Here is a 19,347-nt window from a genome sequence, read left to right on the forward strand (position 1 = left end):
AAGCCTAAAAGAAAATTTTCGTCAGGATAGAAATGTTTTACTTTTCATAGAAGCGTGACCTTTTCAGCGTAACTGCGTATTACATGACGTCACGAACGGGCATCACAGAACAGAGCAAGGCGAGCGTTTGTGCTTATAAAAATTCAACTTTTTTATTTATTTTTGAAATGAACGATGGTTTTGCTAGATAAGACCCGTATTCATCGTCTGGTGTCGTTTAAAGCCCGTTGAAGCGGCGCTGACACTGTCATCTGGACCTTGACCCGTTTGGGGCCCATTGACGTCCATTATATGGAGAAATGTTTTCATCAAAAACATGATGAATGTTAATTTCTGTTCGACTGAAGAAAGAAAGACATGGACGTCTTGGATGACATCGGGGTGAGTAAATTATCAGCAAATTTAAAAAAAAAGTGAACTAATCCTTTAAGTAAATTTTTTGGTTAAAAAATGAACGAAGAGCACCAGAGGCTTAAAGAAGTTTAGAGAATGATCATTCGTTGCCAATAAAAAATAACAAGAATACAATCAGTGCCTTTGCACCTTTAATGCCTTGCTCCGATGATAAATGAATCTTACCTGACTCTTATTTAGTGATGGCAGACGGAGAGCCGGAGCGATGGAAATGGACTATCTGCCACTTGCCGTCTTTGCGGTGCCAGATCCGCGTCTCCTCGGACTGGGCGGTGCACGGCATGCCGTTCGTGTCGAGATACTGCGTGATGCGGATGTAGGCGATGCAGGCGGCGTCCTCTCCGATCAGATGGATGTGAGGGTTCAGGATGGTAGTGTGAACTGGCTTGCTGTTCTTCGACCACACTGCTCAAAAACAAACAAACAAAACCATATTTTTCATATAAATATCTCTAGAGAGATGCGACACACTGTGTGGACAGATGCTTGGAGGATCTGAGTCTTCAGTGTGCAGGGTAATAATCCTAGATGCAGACTGGTTTTCAACCAGTTTTCCCTCCTTTAAATGTGACACTGGACCACAAAACCAGAGATGTATATATGAATAAATAAGCTTTCCATTGATGTGTGGTTTGTTAGGATAGGACAATATTTGGTCGAGACACAACTATTGAAAATCTGGAATCTGAGGAGCAAAAAAATCGAAACATTGAGAAAATCTGCTTTAAAGTTGTGCATTTATGTTCACGATTGTGCTGCATTCACTCACAAAAATACATGTTTTATATATTTACGGTAGGAAATTTACTAAATATCTTCATGGAACATGATCTTTACTTAATATCCGAATGATTTTTGGCATAAAAGCAAAAAAAATTTGACAGATAATTTTGACCCATACAATGTATAGTTGGCTATTGCCACAGATATACCCGTGCGACATGTGACTGGGTTTGTGATCCAGGGTCACATATATCAAGCGGAAAAGAGAAAGCAAGTGCTCCCTTTTCACACAGAACTTTAATTTGTGAAAATAATTGTAAAAATACCACTTGCCTCGAAGGTCTTTGAAACAATGCAGAACTTGTGCCACAAAACATGTTTCAACAACATGACAAAATAAAAGCATGGATTGGTGCATAATGCTGACACACACTGCCTTTAGTTTAGCTTTGAATGCAACTTAGAAACACAACATTGAATGACTTAGTTTAGAAAGAAGATTTTGATTAATGACAGTGGCCTTCTTGAATGTGATCCAGTCATTGTAATCCAAGAAAGAAAGGCTTCTATAGCCCAACACATGGAGATAAAGTAAGCTATGTGAAGTATACACATTATTCCTGACGACCGCTCTGCGTGTTGAATTATGGGTAGCACTTCTGGTTCGGGGAACTTCCATTCAAAAAGCTGAAACTAATCATTTCAAATCATAAGGTTGCCCTACAAATAAAGCTGATCCGTCAGATTTCCTTCATGGTTTATTTTCAGGCATCATGAGAATAACGTACACTTGGTATTTTAACGTGATGTTATTACAGGAATATCTACGGCAAGAGCTCTCTTCAGTCGCTGCTTTCTTTTCCTCATGATTATTTTCTTTTTTCCTTTTGGAATCCGCAGTAAAAGTATGAAAAAGGACAACATATACTGCACACTTGTGGTCTGTTTTAATTTAATTTATGATATATAGACCCCTTTTACGCTCTGGTTGCAAAACAGTGAAAACTGGAGGCGGCCAATACAAACCAGCACAGATTCGGCTACATAATAATGAGCTTAAATTACTATTATTATTAAATGTCATCTTGTTGTGTTGTTGGGCTCTAGAATCAACAGAGTACAGACTCCAGTTTTACATTTTATCGCATAATGTTTTCTAAATGAATGTGATTATTTGTGAATCATCTATGATTGTTGTTTTGATTGATTGTGACTCGACTTTTTGAAGAACCTGGTAAGAAAGAGTAATCAAACACATAGTTAAAAACTGAATATGCTGTATCTGGAATCTTTATTTCTAGAAAATATTCACATCATTAAAATTGCACCGTAATGTCACTCTTTACATTGTTGTTTTCTTAGCGCTGGCTAGACATGAACTTCGGATCGCAACACACAAGTCTTGTGACCATTCAGCACACAGTTATCTGAAGATGTATATGCTCTCAATTTCTCTATCGGGTCGGTGTAGAAGTCAGGCCACTCGACCGGAGGCAGCGCTAACGTTAATCCTGTCAGATCATCCATTGGCTGAGCGTGTACGGGTCGCAGGCCCGTCGCCAAGGGGGGGCATTAGGGGGCAGTGCCCCCCCCAGATGACACAATGTGCCCCCCTAATCATATGGTCATTCAGCAAACTTACTATTGAGAGCAATAAAAGTATTCACGTATTCCATAAGGAAACGTCTTCAGCAGCATTCAGCTCACAGGAGCACTAATCTCTGTAACTTTAAATAACATTGTCTTCAGAAATATAAATCGGAAATTAGTCGAGTGTGTGTTAATAGGCTCTGCGCAAGCTTACCTTCCCCTGGCCACGCGCTTGTCCAATTCCCATATTCATTTGCCTGCTAAAAATAGCCTAGGCTACTGTTTCCACGTTAATAAGGGGGTAATTTTTCTCAGAATTGCATGATATAAACTCAAAATGGCAAGTTATAAAGTCAGAGTCGCGTGATATATAGTCGCATTTGTTAATAAAGCCAGAATTGTTAGACAAACTCACAATTGTGGGAAATCTAAGTCAGAAGCGACGGCCCTGACGGGTCAGCCAATCTGGTTCCGTTTGCAAATAACAATCGCGGTCCTGGACAGTGAGTGAGCTTGCACATTAAGATCAAATCTGATTTTGTCCAGTCATTGTTAAAAAACAAGCTAACAAAACTGGCTAACTAGCGTTAGTGAAGCGGCCAGAGGGATCGCTCCGCCTCCACCTAAGCTCCGCCCACAAACAACGTCACCATGTTTACTAACAGAAAAGGCGTCTATACCATTAATTATTCACTGGAATGCACGATGAATCTCTCGTTATTCTCCTCAAATCCTCACGTCTCTTTCCAAGTTTGTTTTCACAGGGAAATGCAATTTATAATCTATCAAAATAACGGAAATCACTTTGAAATAGAATCACGTAATGCTTAAAACATAAGTTGCATAATACATATATTACTACAGTAATATTTAACCAAAGACTCGCGCTTTTGGGGTTATTTGGTCTGTTGAAAGTACCTTGTTGATGCTTTTACACTTTTACATTTCCTTTTAATGTTCAATAGTTGAAGAGTGAGTAGATTAATGTCGTCTCATTGTGACACTTTTTTAACGTATCGTGTTCATAGAGCGAGCTTTTCACTGATTGTATGTTTACAGCTTAACGGAAGTCACACCCATAATTCGCGCAAAGCATCATGGGGCGCAGGAATAATGTGGATACAAAAGAGTTTTGTCTATATTTTCTAATTATTTTTTATTCCAAATGTTGTGAATCATTGTCTGGATGTCATTGAACACCACATCACACACTGCTTTGACAAATTCGTTTTTTTTTCAATAAAGAAGTTATGTGGAAGCTAATGGCTAATTCGGGAGCTAATGTGGGCTGGTCTATCTTTCTAGAGGGAGGAACTACTGTAGCATTGAATAAGATCAGCGGGTTAGCATGGACCGTGTTAGCAATAGCAAACGGCACTGAGAATGCTATGACAACGGTTAATGATGAAATGAAACAAATCAGAGATGCTGTTATACAGAATGGATTAGCGTTAGACATGCTAACGGCTGATGTGCAATGTTAGGAACATCATGCTGTTTTTACATTTCAGACTATAGTGATAACATAGCATTTGATAGCATTTGATTAATATATGTATTTATAGTCATATAGGTATATGTTTCATCTTACAGTTTTCAAAGTAGAAGCGATGGAAGTCCAGGCCCTCCACCAGGTTCCCCAGGGCCTCGGGCTCAAACGCTGTAACGCTGGGATCACACATCTTCCTGCACACAAACATCACTTACTGGGTCACTCACTACACACACACCTCACTGGGTCACTCACTACACACACACCTCACTGGGTCACTCACTACACACACCTCACTGGGTCACTCACTACACACACACCTCACTGGGTCACTCACTACACACACACTTACTGGGTCACTCACTACACACACACCTCACTGGGTCACTCACTACACACACACCTCACTGGGTCACTCACTACACACACATCTTCCTGCACACAAACATCACTTACTGGGTCACTCACTACACACACACCTCACTGGGTCACTCACTACACACACACCTCACTGGGTCACTCACTACACACACACCTCACTGGGTCACTCACTACACACACATCTTCCTGCACACAAACATCACTTACTGGGTCACTCACTACACACACACACACCTCACTGGGTCACTCACTACACACACACCTCACTGGGTCACTCACTACACACACACCTCACTGGGTCACTCACTACACACACACCTCACTGGGTCACTCACTACACACACACCTCACTGGGTCACTCACTACACACACACCTCACCGGGTCACTCACTACACACACACCTCACCGGGTCACTCACTACACACATCACTTACTGGGTCACTCACTACACACACACCTCACTGGGTCACTCACACACACCTCACTGGGTCACTCACTACACACACACCTCACTGGGTCACTCACTACACACACATCTCACTGGGTCACTCACTACACACACACCTCACTGGGTCACTCACTACACACACACCTCACTGGGTCACTCACTACACACACACCTCACTGGGTCACTCACTACACACACACCTCACTGGGTCACTCACTACACACACACCTCACTGGGTCACTCACTACACACACACCTCACTGGGTCACTCACTACACACACACACTTCACTGGGTCACTCACTACACACACACCTCACTGGGTCACTCACTACACACACACCTCACTGGGTCACTCACTACACACACACACACCTCACTGGGTCACTCACTACACACACACCTCACTGGGTCACTCACTACACACACACACACCTCACTGGGTCACTCACTACACACACACACATCTCACTGGGTCACTCACTACACACACACACACCTCACTGGGTCACTCACTACACACACACACACCTCACTGGGTCACTCACTACACACACACCTCACTGGGTCACTCACTACACACACACACACCTCACTGGGTCACTTCATTTGAGTAGTTTTCCTCCAAACATACATAATTTGAAGTGATTTGGCTAAACCTCGGACCAGTGTTGGGTATAGTTACTTTGGAAAGTAGTTAATTAGGTTACAACGTTACCATCAATTAAAAGTAATCAGTTACGTTACTGCGTTATCTATTCATAAAAGTAACGCGTTAGAGTACTCATGCGTTACCAAAAATTAAAAGCCGTTTGCAGCGCCTCACACGCTGCAGCTTGATTGACAGACACGGCCCCCTTTAAATGCACCTAGAAGTCGTGACTCCTGGCAATGAATAACGTCAGTCATCCGACTACATTAACACTGCAGGATAACAATAACAGGAAAGACAGTCATAGGCTATTCCACATAGCGTTTTATTTATTTATTATCACAGAACATATTAATCAAAATTCACACCTTCCCAGCCCGGGTAGTAGAGATGCGCGGATGGGCTATTATTTCAATAAAAAAATCAATTATAATGCCAATATTAATTCAGTATAGAAATGCAGACATCCCAAGTCTATCGGAAGTTCCGGGAGTCTCCCGCATATTGATAGCGGCTCACTGATGCCCGCGAATTAGTTAAAATCTCCGGAATCTAGAGCGAGCGCGCCCGCGAGACAGAGACTGTGCTCCAAACCCGTTTATATACTGTCTATGTCCAAACCGCGCAGCGCGTGCATGGCAGAGCGGGAGAGAGAGAGCAAGAGACTGCGCGCGTGTGCCTTAATGAAGCTGGAGGGTGGTGGGGTATTGAAGCGCAGAAACACTGTCTTGATCCTGGGGAAATTTTTTTATTCGGGATTTTCCTTTCCTTAAAATAACGGATTACTTTTTTTTAAAAATAACGAAGTTACTGATTACTTAACGCACAAAACTAACGCGTTAAGTTACACATTTCACGAAAAAGGTAATTAGAGTACTCTAACGCGTTACTTTATAACGCGTTACCCACAACACTGCCTCGGACACAGCCAACTAATAAGATAATATATCATATTGAATAAAGTCTTCTTGACATTGATTTATTGGTTGTGGAGCTCTTAAAAACTTAATTTTATAACCAGCCTGTGAAACTTCAGACAGGAGAAGAGATCCAGAACATCTGGACCGTTGAAACGATAACGTATGAGCATGACAGGAGGCCATCTGCTTTATAACATCAGTGTTTTATTAAGTTACACAAGTTTAAGTCCAATCTCTAGTACTGCGTATCCATAGCACACGTTTCCATGCTCTTTATACACAGAAATGACCTTTTACTAGGGCTGTAAAATTATGAATCGCGATTAATCGAATCCAAAATAAAAGTTTGTGTTTACATAATATATGTGTGTATTGTGTATAATTATTTTGTATACACACACATGCATGTATATATTTGAGAAATATTTGCATTTATATACTGCATATATATTTTTATATGATTTATATTATATATAAATAGAACTATTTTATATATAAATAACAAATTTTTCTTAAATATATACATGCATGTGTGCGTATTTATATATACAACATAATTTTACACAATACACACACATATATTATGTAAACAAACTTTTATTTTGGATTCGATTAATCGTTTACAGCCCTACCTTTTACATGATATGCATTTTTCCCCGCACATGATACGCACTTTTTGCATGCAAATAATACAAAGTAAACTATACACACCCAACCAATTCTACACAACGGGTAAATTTTGCATACAAGTATAATATTTTACGTATAAAGAACATGCCAAATAAAAGCATGAACTGGTGCTATAGATACGCAATGGCAGGAGATCGTGTTGGTTTATGTTTACTTCACCGATTTAACTTTATAGCAGTGTTTGACATATTTAACATATTTGTCCTTTTATAGACAGGTAGATCTTCGATATAGATCGAATTGTGAGGGAATAATATATAATGGTATATATATAGCCTATATATATATATACTTATACACATATATACACAGGTGAAACTCGAAAAATTAGAATATGGTGCAAAAGTCTATTTATTTCAGTAATTCAACTTAAAAGGTGAGACTAATATATGATATAGACTCATTACATTCAAAGTGAGATATTTCAAGCCTTTATTTGTTATAATTGTGATGATTATGGCTTACAGCTAATTTTGAATTTGGGGTTTTCATAAGCTGTACGCCATAATCATCAAAATTATAACAAATAAAGGCTTGAAATATCTCACTTTGAATGCGAGTCTATATAATATATTAGTTTCACCTTTTAAACATATATAAAGAATCTTATAAGAATCTTGAACCGTCGTAGTTCATTAATTTTAATATATCAACATTCCCAACAACTGCTTTTCAAAACAAGCAGCATTATCAAAATTACAGCAGAAATATCTTAGTCAAATATTAATAGCCAATATGGGGAGGCATTTGATTATAATTTATTATGCTAAACAATAAGAGAATCTCACATTGTCTAATAATTATATATTTTTATCTGCTCTAGTAAACTGGAGCCATAAATGCACAAGATCCTTTTGTCCACAACAATTTTAGACCAATTAATTCTGTGGATCACTGTATTCGGCATTACTCTTAGGCCGTCTTTAAAACTGATTTCCATTTCATTTTTAATGTAGCTGACAGGAAGTGAGGCTGCAGCATGGCCAGAGAGGAGTTTTAGTACAGCGCCACCTACTGTTCAAGAGACTATTTGTTCTACAATCACAAAGGATTCCTTGGATCAGGTGATATCAATACCTCAGCAATTTTGTCTCTTCGCCATTTTGAATTTCATCATAAACTACAACATATTTTTAACGCTTTGATGTGCTGAAATGAAACTTGGTGCGCACCCTCTGCACTGCGCTCCAAACACACCGGAGAATTTGGGGAACGGCAAATTGACCAAACAATCAACAATTGACAAAACAAAACAAAATGATGCTACTACTTCAACATATTTTGTCAAGTTCTTCAAATTTCATCTTGAGGCCACACCTGACAAATTCTCCTGAATTAATTTTTCCAATCAAATCAAACCGAAGGCCAGTTTAAAGGGGTCAGGTATTGTGTATCACAAAAAGGAGAAAGTTTGACTTTAAATGCTGGGCTTTATTCAAGTGGATTCTGATTGGCTGTCAATGATTCATTATATCATTCATCAGCGGAAATAAAAAGCTTTTTAGTTATAGTGATTACACTTTGTTTTACAGTACATGTACTTGCAGTGTATACTCAACAAAGTACTGGTAATATAAGGTAACTACATGGGTTAAGGCTAGGTTTAGGGGTAGGTTCAGGGTTATTAGTTATTGTAATTGCTATAACAAGGCCAAAGATTGTAAATGCGGAACAGGACTTTAAAATAAAGTGCTACCGTTATTGTTATAGATATCATCCTGGCTGTGAACAGGCCTTTACAGACGTTAAGAAGAGTGTTACAACCGTCCCCAGTCTACAGTACATTCATATTTAATGATTAGCAAATGCAAATGTTGAAGGACAGGATGAAAAACAAATGGTGCCCAGACTCACGTGTAATTCTCGAAGTCTCCATTGCTGATGGCTTCAATGAGTTGCTCAGTTACTTTGATGATTTCTTGCTTCCTCACTGCAAAGCAGAAATATTAATATTTTAAAGGTGGTTTTCAGTGGTGCAGTTTGTGTTAGATCCCACTGTGTAAGGGTAATTTTCTTTACATTGTTATTTACACTTAGGTTCAATTATTGAGTTGAAATTGAAATAAGTATAACCATTATCTTTGCTTAGTATGTCAAGTTTGATAAAAGTACCTGATTAATAAATGAATGCGTAACCAATAATGGTCAATAAAAGTTATTATTTAAACCACTTTAGACATTCTGCTAACGGCTAAGTAACTCGTCAACTACATGTCAACCGTCTCTCAGTATTAGTAGACTGTTAGGTGTTAGTAGAATAAGTTGACATGTAATTGCAAAGTTACTTATAGTTAGTAGAATGTCTAAAGTTGAATTAAAATGCATCTATGAATAATCAGACCTAATGTCATTGAGTTCATGGGCCCTATCTTGCACCCAGCGCAATTGACTTTGAACACAGACGCATGTATCATTCCTATTTTGCACCCGCGCACAGCGGACTTTTCCCTCCACAGACGCACTTCGGTAAATTAGGAAATGAACTTGCGCTCGCGGGGGCGGTTCAGCGCAAAGAGGAGGCCTGTTCCGGCGCAAAACTTCCATGGTGCTATTTTCCAGTTTTAGAAAGCAATTGCGCCACTGACCAGGAAAAAAACAGTCTAAAGACAGTGGCGCGTTGCGCGTTAGTGATATGGTATTTTAAGGGCGCGTGCTTGGCCATAATGTTAACGCGCGTCCACTTTGATTCTCTAATGTAAACGATGTAGCAGTTTTCATTTTTGCAAATCATACATTATTACAAGGAAAAATATTAACACACGAGGGAAATCATTGTTGTGTCCGTGAAGATGTGAAAAAGATCTATCTAGATAATAAAAATTAAAAAAAAATCTAGATTAGGCTACACATTTACTACCCAAATTATACGCCTGTTTAACCGAAGCTAATTTGGGTGGGTTTCTCCCATCATCCCCAATGTCACTTCTCTGTGTTTTACAGCCCTGACGAGAACGTCGGTCTCGTGGCTGTGAACCGCTCCTGGCGTGCGCTGGCAAACCCGCGGTTATAATAGCAATCCGCCATGTAACAAGCGCGTCTGCTCTTAAAGGGAATGTGAAATGACGCTCTGGTTGGTTTATTTCACGTTACGCCCAAACCACACCTATGAATAATGAAGCTACTTCAGACCAACCCCTTTTAGATTTGCGTCGGGCGCAAGAGTCATTTATCCCGCCGGGAAAATAGCAACAGCGCCGGGATCCGCCCACAAAGTTACTTGCGCTTTGCGCTTTGACACTTTGCGTTTCAGATCGTTAAAATAGGGCCCCATGTGTGTTTATGCTAATATGAGAGGAAAGGCTACAAATTTGTGGGTACGGTTTGCAAAACTGTGGGAATTCGAAATTAAGATAAAGGTTTTATGAATATGTTGGCACGATTTGCTAAAATGAGAAATGGAACAGTTTACTAGTGTGTGAGCACAGCTGAGAACAGATTACACGATGGCAGAGGATATTTACACCTAATGCATCATCATTATTCATGGTTTCGTTGAGCACAGGAGTCTACAGTGATTTTCAGTGTTCGTGGACCTGTAAGTATTCTAACACCACAATGAGGATGTGTGTTGAATAGACAGGTATATGCAAATGAGAACTGCATCATGAAGTCAGGATGGGGCTCATTTCAAAACAAGACATTTTTGGTGCATAGTAGCAAGACTGGAAAATCTGATTTCTCACTTTATGTCTCATTTGCTTGTAATGTTGAAAAACAGGACAATCTTTGCCCAGTTTAATGTGCAGAGACATTTCTTTTCCGATGGGCAGGCTTTAGGGCCAAGCAAGTTAGGATAGATAGATAGATATACGGATAGATGGTGTTACGTACCCTGCGATTATTAAAGGGATGCTAGATGGATGCATATAAGGATGGATGGATTGATGGATATACGGATGGATGGATGGATAGATGGATAGTCTCACCTCTAGTATCCTCATCTTCAATTGTGGTGTTGGTACTCTCTGATGATTCCTAGAAAGGATAGGATTCAGGGTTTTATTGTTAATTTCAAAGCCTGGATCACATAATGCAAGATCATAGTTGACCAGCTGCTTTCTCTGTGACTTCAAGAAAGAAAGAGTTAGTGAAAATCAGAGGTGTCAAGCTGCTGACTTGACATCAGTCCTGCAATAATGAATGTGTCAGTTTTGCGTCAACTTTACAGATGTGATGTAACATCAACATCAGCAAAAAGAAAGTCCAGCTCCATGGCAGCCATGTTTTGCTCATTGTTAGGTTGCCTTTAAAGGTTGCCAGTTGTGGCAGATTGTCAACAGGACGGAGCCTGTTTCACACTCACCATCAGCTGGGTGCTGGAACTGGACTTCCTTTTCTGGAAGAGAAATGAGAAGAGGTTAGACAGGAACAAACACTGAATTGACAGAGGGAGATGAGAGGAACAGCCGTGGATATGTGAATAAAGTCTAAAACAGTCCTCCTCAAATTCAGTCCACCTTTAATTTTGTGTCTATTCCTTGGCCTATAAGGCTTAAGGAAGCACTCATATGAGTATCTGTAGTGCTAACATACCTGGTTTTATGATAAACTTGTTTCAGTATACATTTTTGCAAAATATGAAATAATCTACAGCGGGTAATATCACTGTAGTTTACAGGTAAAATAGCCACAACTGGCCATTGAGTCCAAATAGACTGGGAGATTTTCAGTAACTAAATATGTAGATTTCAGTCTGTTCCCTATGGTTTTAGAATACTTGGAATATAGCACACACACTTTTGTATTGAAAAGAGAAGCCTGTGTGTAAGTCGATATAATGGATTTATTTTTATTTTGTATGAAGTGATAATGGATTTCTGGAGGAGGGAGGGATAGGAAGGTCTAAGGAAACCCATGGTGGCGCAGGCCGAAGAAGTAACCATGGAGTAGCCGGAGGGATGACAGACCAACGGTGGAGCCAAGGGATCGATTGGTCAAGGTGGAGCCAAGGGATCGATTGGTCAAGGTGGAGCCAAGGGATCGATTGGTCAAGGTGGAGCCAAGGGATTGATTGGTCAAGGTAGAGCCAAGGTATTGATTGGTCAAGGCTGAGCCAAGGGATTGATTGGTCAAGGCTGAGCCAAGGGATTGATTGGTCAAGGTGGAGCCAAGGGGGCTATTTCATGGTCCCTTCTAGTGTTAAAAACGTACTGACTTCGGTACCATGTCAGAACTGAAATTTAAAAATGTAATGATACCAGCATTTCCCTCTAGCATTTGAAGTGCTGTTGAACAGATTCTTAAACACTTCTGATTGACCATTATACACGGGAGCGTTTAAAAACAGGCATCTAGCAGCTGATCCCTAATATATCCGCTGATAGACAGATCCGCTGATAGACGAAAACGCTCCCTTGTGTATCTGTCTAAACGCTCGGTGAAGAGCGTCAAAGATGTCATTGTTGATCAGTGTAGCCAATCACAGACATTAATGTTGTGCCTGTCAACACAATGGCCATTCAGAGACATATTTGTTGAGCGTGTGAACACAATGGCCAATCAGAAGTGTAAGAATCCGTTCAACAGCGCTCAAAATGCTAGAGGGAAATGCTTGTATTGTCACATTTTTTTAATTCCAGTAACGACTTGGTACCGAAGTCAACTCTAGTTCCTTCTGAGGTTGAATTTTGGATGTAAATAAAAAATGTGGGGTAGCATTAGACTGTCTGTTTTTTGATCAAACATTATTTAGAGATATGTGCATCTTTCTCACTTTATTAAAGCCTCCTCTGCACTGGAAAACATAAAACCACTGTAGGCACCACTTAAAGATGTAAATATAACTGCAAACTGCAGTTATCCAGATTCAAGTGATGTAGGGCCTTTATGTCAATGATCATTCTGGGTAGATAGGCCACAAAACTTGATGACTTTTTGACAAATCGCCCTCAGACTGTTAGACTAGGTCCTCACACTCAGCATGGGCGCCCCACAGGGCTATGTGCTGAGCCCCCTTCTTTTTGCTCTCTACACTCATGACTGTGTCCCCACCCATCCCACCACAAACACCATTATTAAGTTCACAGATGACACAACTGTTGTTGGACTTATCTCAGAAAAGACGAGACAGCTTATAGGGACAGAAATTCTAGAAGAGCAGCGCAGTTCTCAACCCTTTCTACATTAACAGGGACTGAGGAATTGGTCCGTTTTCAGGTTTCTGAGCATACATATCTCCGCAGATCTCTCCTGGACTACCAACACCACCGCAGTAGTGAAGGCACAGCAGAGAGTCCACTGCAGGGAAAACTGCTGGTATCCTTCAATCATTGTTCCTTTGAGAGTGTGCTGACGTACTGCATCTCTGTTTGGTATGGCATCTGCTCAGCAGCGGACAGAAGAGCCCTCCAGAGGGTCATCAGTACAGATCATCGGATGCCCACTGCCCTCACTGGAAGACTTATTCAGCTCTCGTTTTCTAAGTAGAGCAGCTAACAAACTGAATCCTAAAATATCATTCCACCAAGACCATGGATCCGTTTGTCCGGCTGCCCTCTGGTAGGCGTTTCAGGTACAGCGTATCACAGACATACAGACTCGAGAATAGATGAGAACTGAATTCGGTCAAACACTGGCTTTTAAACGCTCAACTGCACTTTGAATGGACATACTTCAATTGCACGTATTGCACATAGGGCCACTACAAGTTAACAATGAGCAATATTCTAACATGCATTACCTCACTTCATTTGGTGGTGGTTGAGGAGAGACCCCGACATGACCGTAAAGTGCTTTGGGTGTACAGTAGTACATAAGAATAGCGCTATATAAATGCCTCATTCATTAATTTGCCAAAGTTATTATATTGTATTGTAAATGTGCTATACTTATTGTGTCATAGTTATAGCTATTGCTGTTGTCCCGTTTATGAGCGGATGCACTGTAAGGTTTGCGATCTCATTTCATTTTACTCTATGCAATGACAATAAAAGGGAATTAGAATTGGAATGTTTTGCAAAATATTTAGGCTTTCTGAAACAGTATTCACTGAAAAAAAAGGAACACTGGACTCAATTTTGAGACAGCTGGGCAAAATAAAAGGGAGGTATAGCCTTTTTTTGTTTACTCTGTTTATAGTGCCACCTTCTGTCTGTTCGGAAACAAATTTATGCATGCCTCCAGAAAACTGGCACCTTGCACGTATATGTGCGAAGTATTAAAATCAGGATAAGTTGTTCAGGTGTTTTTGAGGATACTGGATTTACTGAAATGGTTCGAACTTCATCCAGATAAACACCTAAACCGCAACATAGTGTCTGCCCAGATCCGGCCCACATCTGGTACGCGTTGAATCCACAAGGCCAACACTATGTTGCTGTCTGGGCAAATTTATTTTATTTTATTTCCATTCATATTTAAATATTTACTTTTATTATTTACCTATAAATAATTTATATTATAAATTATAAATTTACCTATTTATAATTTAAATTATACCTAGCAGACGTAGCATTTATTTACATAATATTCCAACATTTAATCAAAGACTAGTTCCATCCACAGAAGTCCAGGCTTAGCGCCTCCCATAGGATCCCCATACGGTTCAGAACTTATGCTCCAAAATATCAGAAAATCTTGTTTTTTCTTCACAGTAGTGGCACAGATTCACTGATTAAGTCCTTGTGCCTGTGTAGTGAGCAAAAATACCAATCTATCTTCAGAGGCAGTGGCATCAAGAGCTGCCACAATCGCAGTTAAAGGCAAAAATCATTTAACAAACCAGTTTACCTTTGCTAACAGGATGAGAGGAGGTCCAAAGTGGATGTATGGTGCTGTCAGACAAAGAACTGGACGACAGGACTTTAATCTCACACAGCAACATTGTGTCGGCCCAGATTCGGCCCACATCTGGGGCGTGTTGAATGTACCAGACGTGGGCCGGATATGGGCCAACACTATGTTGCTGTCTGGGATATGATATGGCAGAAATAGTGAAAGTAGAACGCTATTCCAAAATCACGTTTTGTTCCTGTGTGTTTTCAATAAATCGGTTATGTGAATGATTCAACGACTCGCTCACGAACACACAGAAAAACAGTCAAAAGTGGAGTGAACTTTTGTCTATGATATAATATAATATAACATAACATTATAATAACAAAATAAAGTTATCCAGTGTGTAAACGATAGGCTTAAATCTGATTTCCACCCTACCTTCACACCATCTGTCTTCTTGCTGATGCCACTCTTTCCTCCTGAAGTGACAAAGAAAAAGAGCGAAATTGCGATAAGAAAGGGCACAAAAGCCCAGAAAAGCATAGTGAGAGGCATAGCACCGCTCTGCTCTGTTCTCCAACTCAAGTTTGGCTCTGGAGATCTGTTGACTTTCTAAAATAGGGGCTGGGAGTTTCCAGCATACATAATCACACTCCCACACTACAGGACATGCTCACTTTTAATGGCTGCTCAAAACAAACAAATAATCAGGATCAGTGAGTGAATACGAGATGTTAGACCCATTTAATTCTTAAAAATCAAAATACATTAGAGAATAATGAAGAAAATCACACAAGATATAGTCCAAAAATGCAAGATTCGTGATAGCTGACATTAGTCAGACTTTTATTGAAACTATTATCGAATGGGTATTTTCTCAGAATGATCAGTCTTGGTCATGCTTGACCAACATCTCAGTTTTGAATGTTCACACTGAATAACACAGACAGAGACAGAGGTACTAAACACTAAAAGACTCAAGCCAGTATGTTTCCACTGAACATTATCTTAAGTAGTGGAGAATGAGCGCTCTGGGTAAAAATAGACCGAATGTGATGAATGATCAAGAGTGTTTGGGAGTGATAGAATGGCCTATGCAAAAGCTACGGCTGCTAAACTTGAACAGCTGGAGCTATCTATTTTAGTTTAGACACCGTTGACCTTTTACAGACCCTCACCCGCATGACATGACACAAGGAACAGAATACTTAAAAAAGAAAATAATTCCCAGACAGGATCGGATTGAGGTGTCATGGTGTCCGTGAATCTGTGGCATCTACTACATGTTCACTCTAGAGTCTAGACTTCATTTTGTTGATCCTGGAACAACATTCCTGTTGGAAAATTCAATCCTAACCCTAACCCTACCTATAAGTTATTACTAAAATCAGAGGGAAATGATAGATGAATAACACTGATGTAGAAGCACATAACCCTGGTTTTCAACCTAAACTTGACACGAACTGTAAATGTGAACTCAAATCTGATTGGTTGTTTGAAATGTTGTTCAGGGATCAACAAAGTTTTTAAAATCAGTGAAATCAGGGTCCTGCTTCACCCCATGATCTCCCACTATATGAAAACATTTTTAATGGACATGCATGGTGCCTGTGTCCACATACATAAAAAAAATTAATAAATGCAACTTCACATTACAACAATGTGACTTATAATGTGACCCTGGATCACAAACCCAGTCTGGAGTCGCACGGGTATATCTGTGGCAATAGCCAACTATACATTGTATGGGTCAAAATTATAGATTTTTCTTTTATGCCAAAAATCATTAGGATATTAAGTAAAGATCATGTTCCATGAAGATATTTTGTAGATTTCCTACCGTAAATATACAAAACATGTATTTTTGTGAGTGAATGCAGCACAATCGTGAACATAAATGCACAACTTTAAAGGAGATTTTCTCAATGTTTCGATTTTTTTGCTCCTCAGATTCCAGATTTTCAATAGTTGTATCTCGACCAAATATTGTCCTATCCTAACAAACCACACATCAGTGGAAAGCTTATTTATTCAGCTTTCAGATTATGTATACATCTCAATTTCCAAAAATTGACCTATGTGACTGGTTTTGTGGTCCAGGGTCACATATGAATTAATTTCACGTGATTGTAACTAAGTATGTGAGTGCAATTCAGGGATCTCAAATAGGAAGGGACACCTGAGGCGAAAAATGTCCCTGCATGGATTTCCCATCGGATTCAAGATGGTTGAACACACAAATTCACCGCGTTTACTCATATAAAGCTGCTTAGTTAGGAAGTGACATCTGAGTAAGCAGTTCCTCACTATGACACTATGGGCAATGGAACTATTTTGACTGAAATTTTTTGAAGTTTGACTAATGTGGCTTTGCACTTACACCTGTAAAATTGAGAATGTATCTAAAGAAAAACTTCTTATCATTCAAACCCCAATGGCCATGGCCTTCGCCAGGGTCCATATTTGGGTTTACACATGGCGAGAGCATTACAGATGCAGGGTTTTGAGGTCATGCCGGTGCACTTTACTTGAAGGGGTGTGCGTAAGACTGACATGACACATGTCATGAATATGAAAGAGGTTTTATGCATGTCATTAAGTGTCATCCGCTCAATTATGACATTTTTAATGCAAATATGACATTGTTTGAGATGTCTTTGTTATGACAACTTGACATAAACCAATACATCATAAATTGTCATAAATATGTCATAAGCATGACATAGCAGATTAATGATCAAACTTAAGAAAGCACTTAGCTTTATGGGTTAACATTACATTAAACTGTCATGTGGAGGTTTTGACATCGGCTGTCATGAGGACATTATAACTGTGTCATGAATATGTTTCTACAGTGGTACACATTGAATTTGTCATTAAAATGTCATTTAATGACATTAAGTAGTTTCTTAAATTTGATAATTAATTTATCAAGTTTGATATTGAATTATTGATAATTGATTATTAATCTGCTATGTCATGTTTATGACATATTTATGACAGGTTATGTTCTCTTGGTAATGTCAAGTTGTCATGACAAAGACATCTCAAACAATGTCATATTTGCATTAAAAATGTCATAATTGAGCGAATTACACTTAATAACAGTTATCATAAACATGCATAAAACCTCCTTCATATTCATAACATGTGTCATGTCAGTCTTATGCACACCCCTTCAAGTGAAGTGTTACCGGTCTAAGTTCTGTCTATAAATTCTGACATACTGTAACCAAGAGAAGTGCCTGAAGCAATAATAAACGAACATTCGGGCAGATTTTCCATCTGTCGAGCAGAATCACGGTTTAGACACAAAGACGTGTATAGTGAAATTGTTATAGCTTAGTAGATACATTATGGGCCATAGCAGTTTTACCGTCATCTCACCACCAGAGGTCACCTGTATATTGAGTGTTTGAAACCTTGCATCTCACAAGGGTTTCCCATTCATTAAAGGGGTGGTTGATTATGATTTCACTTTTCTAACTGTAGTTAGTGTGTAATGTTGTTGTTTGATCATAAACAACATCTGCAAAGTTACAACGCTCAAAGTTCAGAGCAAAGGGAGATATTTGCTTTTAAAGAAATGGCTTTTTAAGGACTACAACAAACGGCTGGTAGGAACTACACGACATTCCTCCCGGGTTAGTGACATCACCAACCCTAGAATTTGCATAAACCCCGCCCCCGTAACACGATTTATAGATTATCAAGACAGAATATGCTAATCAATGACTAGAAGAAGATAACTACACATAAACTAGCATCACTCGGCCAGTTCTTGGACTGTGTTTGATAAGATGACATGGCTTGGTCAGATATGCCAATGATTCGGATTTGTTTGTTCAATTTTCCAAATGCTTGCAAATGGCCAGACTCATAAGCATCAGCCATTTTTCAGTAACGGGCCTCAAACACAACAAGATTTTCATGCATCTCTACAAACATTCATTGCAACGTGAATCAAAACAGTTCCGGTTCCTGATCATGACACACTCATACACACTCATTTCACACAGGGTAGAAAGAAAAACTGTAGATAACAGAAATATAATATTTCGAGTCACCTGAGAAGTTTCTGGTGGCCAGCATAGTCGTGAGAATAGCTCCCTGAAGGCAGAAACACAGGATCTTTTAGCAAACGTTCCTCAGTCACAGTGGGGTTATGTTATCAGAGTTACAGTAACATTCATAGGCTCCCTTTTAATTCGCAAGTAGGAACTTGAACGGAATTGGCTTTTAAAACTTTTTTTTCCGTAAAATTTCAAACAAGATCATAGTGTCTGTCTGGTATCCACATGTACCAGATGTGGCCCGGATC

At 39.5% G+C, this 19,347-nt stretch overlaps 1 protein-coding gene across 6 annotated transcripts in view; it reads right to left on the bottom strand.

Moving 5' to 3' along the window:
• camk2a (calcium/calmodulin-dependent protein kinase II alpha) overlaps positions 1-19,347 on the bottom strand; it is a 113,481-nt gene that overhangs the window by 2,342 nt on the left and 91,792 nt on the right. For 3 of the 6 annotated variants that reach the window (XM_079585077.1, XM_079585074.1, XM_079585076.1), the window contains 7 exons: positions 19,094-19,136; positions 15,465-15,505; positions 11,614-11,646; positions 11,237-11,285; positions 9,165-9,240; positions 4,319-4,413; positions 580-819 (listed from right to left, as the gene is read on the bottom strand). In XM_079585077.1, the coding sequence (XP_079441203.1) occupies positions 587-819; positions 4,319-4,413; positions 9,165-9,240; positions 11,237-11,285; positions 11,614-11,646; positions 15,465-15,505; positions 19,094-19,136 (570 nt within the window). In that variant the 3' untranslated portion in view covers positions 580-586. Of the gene's footprint in view, positions 1-579; positions 820-4,318; positions 4,414-9,164; positions 9,241-11,236; positions 11,286-11,613; positions 11,647-15,464; positions 15,619-19,093; positions 19,137-19,347 lie in introns of those variants that run through there. The other 3 variants (XM_079585075.1, XM_079585078.1, XM_079585079.1) reach the window with 2 other exon arrangements.

Source organism: Phoxinus phoxinus, assembly GCF_949152265.1.
Source record: "Phoxinus phoxinus genome assembly, chromosome: 17".
Taxonomy (NCBI): Eukaryota; Metazoa; Chordata; class Actinopteri; order Cypriniformes; family Leuciscidae; genus Phoxinus; species Phoxinus phoxinus.